At 36.1% G+C, this 11,271-nt stretch overlaps 1 protein-coding gene across 7 annotated transcripts in view; it reads right to left on the bottom strand.

Annotated features, from left to right (window-relative positions):
* Window positions 1-209: 209 nt before the first annotated feature.
* LOC128891851 (prominin-like protein) overlaps window positions 210-11,271 on the bottom strand; it is a 75,341-nt gene continuing 64,279 nt past the window's right edge. The window contains exons 9-16 of one of the 7 annotated variants that reach the window (XM_054151742.1): window positions 10,596-11,151; window positions 9,889-10,047; window positions 8,628-8,749; window positions 7,551-7,601; window positions 6,008-6,166; window positions 4,471-4,560; window positions 1,771-1,884; window positions 210-911 (exon numbers count right to left, since the gene is read on the bottom strand). In XM_054151742.1, the coding sequence (XP_054007717.1) occupies window positions 899-911; window positions 1,771-1,884; window positions 4,471-4,560; window positions 6,008-6,166; window positions 7,551-7,601; window positions 8,628-8,749; window positions 9,889-10,047; window positions 10,596-11,151 (1,264 nt within the window). In that variant the 3' untranslated portion in view covers window positions 210-898. Of the gene's footprint in view, window positions 912-1,766; window positions 2,489-4,470; window positions 4,561-5,904; window positions 6,167-7,550; window positions 7,602-8,627; window positions 8,750-9,888; window positions 10,048-10,595; window positions 11,152-11,271 lie in introns of those variants that run through there. The other 6 variants (XR_008460930.1, XM_054151745.1, XM_054151744.1 and 3 more) reach the window with 6 other exon arrangements.

Below are 11,271 nucleotides of genomic sequence, written 5' to 3'. Positions count from 1 at the left end.
AAGCGGCTGAATATACACACGTTCGCTACTTTCCGAACACACGATGTGTCCGATGAAAGAGAAGCAGTACACGCCAGTGGGTCGGTAAGGGAGGCACGATAAAGAACGTTTATTAATACTGGTTAATGCAGACGATGATTTCAATCCTGTGCGTTAGGAACTGAATGCAAAGGTGAACTGAGTGTTTCAACAAAATTTCCTCGCGGACCTTTAAAAAAAACACTTTGTTTTAATAAAAATAAACGACGATAACATTCGGCACGTCTTCGGCAGTTGCCAGTCAATGTTTGTAACGAGTAATACACGCAAAAGCTTGAAGACGTATCGTAGATCAAGGATAGAACACTTGGTCGCAATGGCAATTAACAGAAGAAAGATTAAATGTTGAAGAAAAGGGCGATAAACGATCAGTCATGTGAAGGAATCAATTAATATAGCACAAACGATGAAAATCATCGCTACATTACAGATCGTCTTGTAATAAAAAAAAATAATAAAAAAAAAAAAAAATAATGAACAATAAACAATTAGGAGGGGAAACCGAAGAAAAGGTGACAGCACGATTGAAACTGTTCCCGCAACGTGAACGTTTCTCTCGTTGTAACGCTTGGTTTTTAAATAATACTAAAGTTAAACGAATCGCACACGTAGATCACATTACTCGCGCTCGCCGAAGGGTTCCATTTAGTCTACCTCAGTCTGTATCAAACTTGGTCTTTAATTGATTTTGCCGTTTGCACGGTCCGTGGCACGCCCATCAGGAACGCTGCGATTAAACGTAGTCCCGTTTGCATCTGAATTTCTCTTTCTTTTTGAGCGTCCTTCTGTAACTGCGGGTGAGACTATGAGTAGCTACGCTACTCAGCGCTACCTTTGTGCATGCCACGGCACTTGTTTCCTAATTTCTGTCCCTGAAAAGTATCATACAAAAGCTTATAGCAAGCACAATATTTCTAAAAATATTTTTATAAATACTTCAAACCAAGGATTGAAAGTGACATTTAAGTGTTTTTAATAAAACAACTGTTAGAACTTATATTTCTTTTTTGTAAAAATATCTGTTTTCGTACTATTTGCATGAGAACAAATTGTTATAGTTAGTATAGTAATATATACATTTGTATTTTTTATGCAACTTTAAGTACCGGAATTGTAGGCTAAATTTGTATGTTTTACTTTGGAACGATGCTGTTTTATTAAAAATGTATATTTTTAAAAACGGCTATGTGTTTCACTAGCTTTTCGACTAAGGAAACTAATTAATTTAGTTTCACTGTTCTAACTTGAACCTGGTTTGAGTTATCGTGATCTCTGCAAAATCATTTATTTTTAAGACACTCTACTAAACCGTCTGCCAAGAATACTTATACCATACATGGTAATTGTTTACATTAGGGGAGGCATCTCTGATCACCTTGACCTTGACATATGTTGCCAAGGCCATGTTCCCGAGTAACTTTTTCTAATGACTTAACCGGCGCTCACTGCTTATTAAAAAGTTATTAATAAAAATGTATTGTAAGTATCATACTAGAATCTGCGTATATGTACGTACGCTCGCGTAACAGACCGCTGTAAACACACTAGCGTGCTTCAAATGTCAACATTTCAACGATAACAACTAGAAATGATAGAGTACAGGATGCCGAAGCACATCTAGTGTGAACATTACTTTGAACCTGTCATCATGCTACTTCACGACTTTAATAACAGTTTTTATCCTGGCTTTGTATGCATCGGTATAAAGTTAGAAAATCTGAGGAGTCTTACCCTGGCCCAGGATAATAGTAAGGAGGTGGTCGTTCGTATTCTGTGCTCAGCGGCGGAGGAGCCACGGCAGCCGGCTGGTACCTAGGAGGACCACCATTAGGGAAGTCCCAATTTCTGCAACCAACACTATCGCGTTAACAAATCACAAAATACATTTTCCTTTGTACAACTTATACTCTATCCTTCGTCAGACGTATCGAACGAGAAAAAAAAAAGTACGAACACAAAGAAAAAAGAGTACAAGATAAAAGTCGTCAACATCGAACGTAGTGTCTTTGCCACAGCATGTATGCCTTAGCGAACAAACAAATGACGAAGCTGCCGAAGCAAAAACGAAGTTAATTTTGTATCTGTGACTTCCTTTGATAAAACGATGACTCGAAACTCGAAAACATGCTCTATTCAGGTCTTATATCGTCTAACACAATTCGTATTTGCGATGGCGTGTAGGGTAACTGTTGATGCCACGCGAATTTCTTCCAGCTTGTAGTAACCGACTCGTAAAAGCTCTAGCAAAGCTATTTTGCCTGCGACGCAAAGAAATTGAACAAAAAAAAAGGTAAGTAAATGAATTTAAAAAAAAAAAAAAAGAAAGAAAAGAAAGAAATAGGAACTAATAAAAACGAAGACGTATTTGATAACAATCTGTCTTGCGACTTACGTGCAGAGGCGTATCGAGAGACGCGGGAAGTTGCCCCCCCGCAAGGTTCCCACTCACCTGGAAATAACCGGGAGAAAAAGCGTGACCAACGGGGTTGCATGAGTTGTACACGGATGGGATCAAGTGGTATCAACGATAAGTCTAAACCTGATCTACCCCTTTAAATCATTTATTAATAAAAACAAAACAAAATATACGTCTTCGATGCTTATAAATGCTCTACAAAATTTATTCTTTGAACGAGAAAAGAAAGTTCGTTCTCGGAATGTTCGTTTATATCAGTGGAAATTAACCCTTTGCACTGTAAGTGCTTTCTTAGTTTGTTCTCGGCTAATTTTGATTCGATTTTTCTGGATTTTAGTTATTTAAAGTTTATCGTTTTAGCAATAAAAAAAGAATACATAATATCAAAGTATTTAGTTAATTTCCATCTTTTTGTAGTGTGATATTTCTTCAAACAATCTTCTAGATGTAAAATTAACTTTTTGTCACAAGTTTTTCAATATTACTTTGTCTAATTAAGCCTTCAAGCACGAGAATAAACATAATACTAACAATAATTGCACATAAAACTTACCTCTTCAAATATTCCAGATTATTTACAGGAATCAGTTATATATGCAATTCAATGCGATTATGTTTCAATAATTGATGAGAAACACATTAATATTATTATGATAAAAGGTGTACAATATTTTTATGTACATTAGGGTGGTCCTTATTTTAATGAGTTTTTAAATCTACGTTATGCACACCCTAAATACCTTGCAAATACATAATAAAAAAGTAACCGACTGAAGAAATTGCATGTATTTTCCATTTCAAACTTTAGAAGGTTTGTGGCACGTGTTACTGTTAAAATTAAGTGCCCAAATGTAGGAATTTTTTTGTACGTATTTGCAATGTATTTAGGAGGTGCATTACATAGATTTAAAAAATCATTAAAAGAAGGACCATCCTAATGTATATACATACACTTTTAAAACATTTTTTAATAAAATTGTATTCCACTACTTTCGTTTATTAACTGCACGAAGTATCTCATCAGAGTTGACATTATAGTTTTAGAGAAAAATAATTTCGTCACGCTAAAAGTGACTTCATAATGCAAAGGATTAATGAAATATAAATTATAAACGTTGCTGATAGTTCACTATTCATTATACGAAAGTAATATACCATCAGAAACTATAGTTGCTCCTCAATGAAACGATAAAAATTAAAGGTGTAATGGCTGTAAAAGTGTTTTATATTAGAGATACAATTATAAAAAAATGCAGGGAATATGACCATGCATTCAACACAATTATTCTTCTCAATATAGCGCTATCAGTGTCCTATATATTTTGATTTTATCACCTTCTGCATTATAGTTAACAAAATTTGTGTACATTATATTCATCACCGGCAGATCACAGTTAACACCGTCAGCTAAAAGTTATGATTTATGAATCCATTCACGATACCTTTATATCTATTTTTAATTGAGGTTCCAAGCCAAAGAACAACAAATCAATAAATTGTGTTGGAGGCATGGTTATGTTCTTGGAGTTTTCAATAAGAGCTTCATATACATAATCGTGTCTCTAATATAAAATGCTCCCATAACCGAATACATCTTTGATTTTAATGAAATTTGTTCGAACACATTTGCAAAGTTTTCTGTAAAATATAACTGTGTTGAATAAAAAGGAACGATTAAACGTAAAGCTATATGTAGTTACTATTTCAACTCCAACTATCTAACTGAACTGACTCAGGTATGTAAATACATATTAAACTTGATCCCATCCTTGATTAAGTTCAGCGTGTTAGAGAGACGTAGGAGCGAAATATAGAAAGAACATTCGCGCGATGAGTGGGAACCCTGCTCACCGATGAAGTGAAAGAAAAATTAAATGGGAGTGAACTGATTGGTGGTAAGATCAGGTCGGGATGCGACAGAAACCGAGCGACAGTCCCGTCGAACAGAAATTGCATAAAGTGTCACAGAAAGCTGAATTTGAAGATTGAAGCTCCGAAAGTAATGCAAGACTTACTGCGTGTTTACCGATATGCTAAAGACTTTAGTGTGTGGTTCTGTTTTGGAGGGGATGGTGGGTTCGTGGCTTCGCCACGTGGGGTTGGAACTGCAAAACAAACCAGAGGTGAACTAGTGAACCGGAGAAATTATAGGAAATCCCAGAATCGTTCAAGAGTACGATCAACACCGTACTATTCAGTCGGTGTTCACTCACGAGAATCAACCCTGAGGTCTTTACATCCTTCAAGAATGTATTCTACGTTCCGCTTGATCAATAGCAGCTTCTCCCAAAGAATGAGAGACGATGATCAAAGTAAAATGATTGAAGAGAAAACAGTGTCATAAAGGAACAGGATAAGTCTCTACTAAAATTGAAAACATTACCATGAATTGTATGTAATTATAGTAGACAGTCTTTAAATTATCACATGTTGTTTGAAATAGATGCAAATGTTTTAACAAGTTCATCTTTTAATGAATATGTTACTGTGAATATATAAAATCATGATTGTATATAATCATCAGTAAATGCATGCAGTTACCAAATTAGCTGATGTATGTATGAAACATTCATTGTTTTCACAACCTTGTTTATTCTAATATTTGATAAAGGACTAGTGAACAAGAAAATTGAGATGAATGAACAATCTTTTAAATGATGTTTCTACTCTTTTGGGATCACTATGAAATTACGGAAATCAATTAAATAATTGTAGGAGAGTAATGGCGAATAACCGTTCTAAATTCAAAATAAATCGTAATTACCTATTTGTGTTTCTTATTGTTGCATCCATAGCTTACTATTTATTCGTCACTATTGTCCTGTAAATAAAGCCAACCTAGTTTTGGCCATTGTAAAAAAAAAAAAGTACAAGATATAGATGGATTTTTAGTTATCGTTTAGATATCGTCAGTAAGACGTTATTATAAAGATTATTTGAATTCTCACCAGTTAATTTGGTGACTGTACGCATTCATTGGTGATTATGTATACATACACACATAACATGTATATTATCACAGATTTTGTAGTTTCATACTAACGGATACACAGCTACTACATTAGTAGTACAACAATGTAACTGCTACATTAGTTGTACAATGACACAGTTCAATAATACTATCTTCAATTGCTCATACACTACTCTGTAATACCATTATTTTCTGTTGAATTAAAATGTATTAGGACAACTGGAACTATCTTTTGCATATTTACATGTTACATGTATCGTAATTATTAAAGTGCTAATAAAATTAGATGAATCTAAAAAGTTAAAGAAAAATTTCAGTGATTTAGACATCAAACTAAAGAAGCAACACTGTATGTCCTTTTTTCTTTAAGGCAGCAGCATCGTGTATAGTTGTACAACTAATATAGCAACATTCATTCCAGAAGAATTATTTGGATAAGAGATTTTAGAAAAAAGGTATGCATTATATTGCTCAGAACCTTATATAATTTCATTCAGAAGATTACTCTTTGACCTTGAATTATCCTGTCCCTTAAGAGGTCTCTGCTTCGTGGATCACGAGCGACTCGTTGGGACACTTACTTCGGCGCCAAATCAGAGTATCTGGAGTCATGGTGAGACGTGCTTTGATGCGCGTCAGAGATCCTTTCCCGCTCGTATCCGACCGCAGGGCCGTCATAGCTCTCGACATATGCCGATGGATGATGTCTGCTTTGAGATACGTATTTCTTGTCATGAACACTGCAAATAAAAGACACGTGTTATCCCTGTGAACGGTGACCCGCCTTAACACTCGTCATGCGAGTTAGAGAATCAGTGTACTGTTTTGCTAGAAGCTGTTTCTGCGTGTTTTGTGTGTCGTTAATGTCCTAAATAGCTTGTCACGCGTCAAACATCAGCCCCCATGCCATCGAGCTCGTTACTTTTTGCGCATGTAAGGAAGAGAATTCAGAAGTCGTTCTCTGTTAATAATTTAAACGCCCTGTGGACCAGCATAATAGAGAATTGCTTAGGGACTAGTATAATAAGTCATAAAAAAGTAGTTGCAAAGCACTAACGTCACTAAATGCTACATCTTCGCAATATATACATATAATATATAATATATGTTCAACAGACAAACAGGGGAATCGCCGTTACTACACGATACACATTGGAAGGGTGATGTGTGTGATATAGTCGACGATGAATTCGAAAAAGTTCTCTACACATAATATTATTTACAAAATATGACCGTACAGTACAATTTTAGTAATTTGTATAATTTGTATGAATTCCGAAATTAAAAAAATATCACTTCGTATCGCTATTCAGCGATGTTAGTGTTTTACGACAGCTCTTTCCGTGGCTCATTGTACTCAAATGACATAATCTACTTTTACTGCGGCGCTTAAAGAGTTAAAAGAGTTGGAAAGGTAGTACACCAACATTAGTATTTCTAGGACTAATCAACACCTTTTGAATTGATGGCGTGGCGTGACGCTGTTCAACGATTAGTTGATCCGAAAATTCGTTTATTGACTTTGGAACAACGTAGTCGAGAAGGTGTTAAAAGCGTACATTAAACAGCAGAGAATTGATTGCAAACTATAGAGATATACGTTCTAGTAGTTACAGCGATATTGTAAGATTTGTGAAAGAAACATCTTGATACAGATATACCCTGAATCTCTCAGATTCTTCTTCATACATCATCCACGTGTCATAATATTGCATAATATTGGAAAGGGCAAAATTTAAAACCCGTTCAAATGGAATTCGAATTCTTTCACAGATTATGTAGATTACTTCCAATGTCGTTTGATTCTTCTACAACTGTTTCCCGTACAAGATTTCCTGATCCCACAATATCTCGTTTAGAGTGCTCGTCGCGTTATAACTAGGTGTTCCGTGCAGTCAGAAGGAATTACAAGGCTAATAGATCGGTCTACGTGAGTTCTTCGAATATTCTATGTCTTTACTACCAGGTGTATGTAGAGTTAGGGTAAAAAGAAAATTGGATGGTGTACTATACTAGTGCCAATAGTCATGACGTGTTCACAGCGTTAGGGATAGATGTATACATGCGACACAACCAATAGAATTTGGCATGCGAGCAACTTGGCTTTTGTCGTTGTATACTTACTGAGCAAGGGGTATGTTATCCCTGTCTGCGTACGCGTCATACAAATATTCACTGGAACGGAGCGTGTTAGCGGTTAGATTTCAACAACCATTCCACACATTAGACAGCTACTTTTAACTTAATGTAAACTACTGTATTTAAGAGTGGGAAAGCATTCGGTGGTCTGGTTACTTTCTGTGCTACCAAAATTAAGACTCGACACATTTTGAAATGTTCATTTTAAAGAAATAGGAGTAACACCTGTTTCGAAATTGGTCAGTTTGCCGGCATTTTTTTGCAAAAAGTATCAGACGAGCGAATCCCTGCCGCGAGAACATATTGTGCCAAATGTTTTAGCGTTCTTTTTCATAGTATGATGATCTCGTGAGACGTCTCGTGAGACGTGTACAATCAACACGACGATTTATTAGTTAATAGCACACGGACACACCGAGTAGATGAAAACTGAAAGTGAATAGGCAGTCTGCTGCGCTTATTAGGGGCACACGTAAGACTGTTCGGGAAAATTGGCGATGCGACTTCGAGACTCGCTAACGAAACAGTAGAATGATTCATGCCGTCTAGAAAATGAAAGGCATTACAAGCGCGAATAAGTGCATGCTATGGGTATATGGAAGCTCGATTAACTACCAGATCGAGATAGAAGACTCAACACTTTCTACATGAAGGGTGCTTAGAATTTGTTGGCGAGAAATTATAGAAATTATAGAAGCGATTGTTTTCGAGTAATCGTGATGAGTAATCGCATTAAGTATATTTTTGTTCTCAGTAATTTCTGAATTCCCTCGACGAGCAGTTCAAGTTTCAATTGATTTTATCCTAATGTAACTCTTTGCAAACTTAAATTTATAAATTAAACGATATACAATCTTTATTTAGGATTTATAGTTTCCGTTAAAAGCTTTATCTTACTTATTAAATTTCATAAGTGACATCGTACAATTTCAATTTCATGGCAAAGGAGACGTTGATTCTTTTATGGTTGGCATGCACCAGATATCTAATTGTCTTGGGAACACCTAGTAACACTTGATTCATCGTTGGGGATTAAACGACACAAAAATAACAGAAACTTACGCTTCGACTAGGGGTCCTGGGTACGGGTCCGATTTCTGATACAGCGCGCTCAGTTTCACGCAGAGCACTATGGTTGGAATGAAGAGGATTAAGCACCATCCGACACTCACCCAGAAACCATTCTACACGTTGTCAACAAACAAATAGACAAAAACATTTTAGTATTGTAATAGCGGGATTTATAAAAATCAACAAAGGACGGGGCTATTTATATTTAATCCTCACTTTATATCCTCGCTATATTAACCCTTAACGGACATATGTCATTTCTTACGTGACATAATACATAACTGTTTGTCTAAAGAAAGTAGCTTAGTAGCTTTTTACAACTTTATCTACCGAGAGCCTATTTATCGGCTTTTTAATTTCAGTGATTATCTTGTGGAATGATATTAACTGTGTTATTGATTAACTACTTACAATGCTCAAGTTTTGAAAACAGACAAGACTCATGATATACCTAGTAACAGTATGCAAAAGTTAATTGTCAGTGTCGTGTAGCATGGTCATCGCTCCTCGAAATTAGTTTATTGCAGGCTCACCGATATCGATATTGGACGACCAGATAATCGAAGGCTTGCGAAGAACCACTAAGTTTACGTTCTTCACAGGCCAACGAGTATCTGGAAGAGAAACTAAAGCGAACATCTGGAAAGAATGCACCTCAACGATCACATCCCAGTTTCTAACCCATAGCGAAGACTACGCGTACATATCATTTTGATTCGGTTCGAAGGACTAGTGAGTCTAGATTAATATGTATACTAATGTAGAAAGTTCTCTTCTAACGTATGGGACCTTTCTAAATAGGCCGGCGGTTAAAGCGTTAATAATAAAAAAGTAAGAAAACGTACTTTCTATACAAAAACTGTTATTTTCGTTAAGGAAAATGTTATCTTCTTTTATAACAAGTAATGTTATTGTACCGTTTTTCTATCGTCAGGTAGAATAATGTCATCCGGTAAGGGTTAACAAAAAAAAAAAGATTATCTATCTAATCTCTTATTTATCTATTGATGAATTAATTCATATTTGAATTAAACACTACGTGATTAAATAAATGATATATCTATGTGAAAATATCATGTGCAACCGATAAGTCTACTTAACAAATCTGGGACAGAATGAAATAATATTTTCTCTAAATCAGAGACCCCTTGTAAGATTGAGGCACGGGCCAAATGATCTAATTGACCCATCCTGTGATAGGACCAGCCATAGTAAATTGCATATATAACGATTTGTTTATTGGTATGCTTACAAATGGATCCAGAATCTTATTGCAACCGGCGACCAGAGTAGCGTTGTAAGCGTTTGAAACAGGAGCACATCTTCCAACATCTTTCAAAGCACTTACGCTGACGTAATCGAGGTAGTCATCAATTTGGCGAAGAAAAGCGTTTCCGAACCTGGTTGCTAGCTAAAAACAGAAATAACTTAATATTATTAAGATGTCGCAACGTTTGGTCTTATTTCTAAGGTAAGATCTGTCTAGCTCGGACGTAAAAACAAATCAATTTTGTTTTTATATTTTTTTAAAGGTTCGTTTTATAAAAATAAAATAATATCTTGAAAATTGAAAAAATGGCAACGTTATAAAACCTTCAACTGAACTCCCTATATATCTACTCTAACATTGTTCACCGAAACTTTAAACCAGTTTTTCTCAAAACTGGCTTTTTTCAAGTTAGTTAACGTAAAATTGAGGAAACCAATGTAGCAATTACTTTGAAATTGAATAGGGCCCAAGGATTCTTGTCAAATTACCAATAACACTTACTTCTTTATTATTCATTATCACGAGTAAACGAATAATGCTATCTTCACATGAATAAATGTATGTACAAAATATATTATGCAACAGTTTCCTAAAAATAAAATTTCAAACATTACCCAATTCTAAGGGCTCCAAACTAGTCAGATCTCTTAAAACTGCTACAAATAGAAGTAAAGAAAGAGCAAAATTACATGTTGGACATATTCTGGTCCGTCTTTGTTCAGAAACGTTTGCGCCTTTGTAACTTCTTCGACGAGGTCGTGAATGGCTTCCGCCATCGAGCTATGATTGAAATTAATATTCTCCTGAAGCGTCAACGCTTTCTCGCTCAATTGTTCGCTAAGTGTCGCCATCGGTATCACCAGGTCTCTATGATACTGCTCCAGATCGTTCGCGTTCTTCTCCAGGCTAAGGCGAATAACCTCCTGGTCTTCGGGCAACTTGGCGGCTACTTCCCGCAGTTGTTTTGCCAAATGTTCCAAATTGATGTTGGTGATGTTCTCGGCGAGGATCTCGGCGTACTGATAGAACTTGATGTCGCTGAGCCCGCTCTGCGCGAGATCGTTGAGCTTCAACTTGGCACTTCCCGTGAGAATCACCACGTCTGGAGACAGATTAATTTTGCGACGCAGATGCTGGATAGTGTTGTTGATGTCGTAGCGCCCGGCGTAATCCCGTAGTGCATTCACATCGTAGCGGTGCTCCAGATTCAGCACAGTGTACAGCGACTCGTTCAGGTGGCACTGTCTGTAACGAAATCAAAAGTAAATATTGGTTTGTTCATCTTGAACTGTGTTCTGTGCGATAAATGTTTGAGAAATGCTGCTGTGAAAATTGTAATTGCTGGATCCTCAGTTGTGAGACACT

This window comes from Hylaeus anthracinus, unplaced genomic scaffold (assembly GCF_026225885.1).
Source record: "Hylaeus anthracinus isolate JK02 unplaced genomic scaffold, UHH_iyHylAnth1.0_haploid 12002, whole genome shotgun sequence".
NCBI classification, from domain to species: domain Eukaryota; kingdom Metazoa; phylum Arthropoda; class Insecta; order Hymenoptera; family Colletidae; genus Hylaeus; species Hylaeus anthracinus.
Note: the sequence above shows the minus strand (reverse complement) of the source record. Positions and strands in the feature narration are given on the sequence as shown.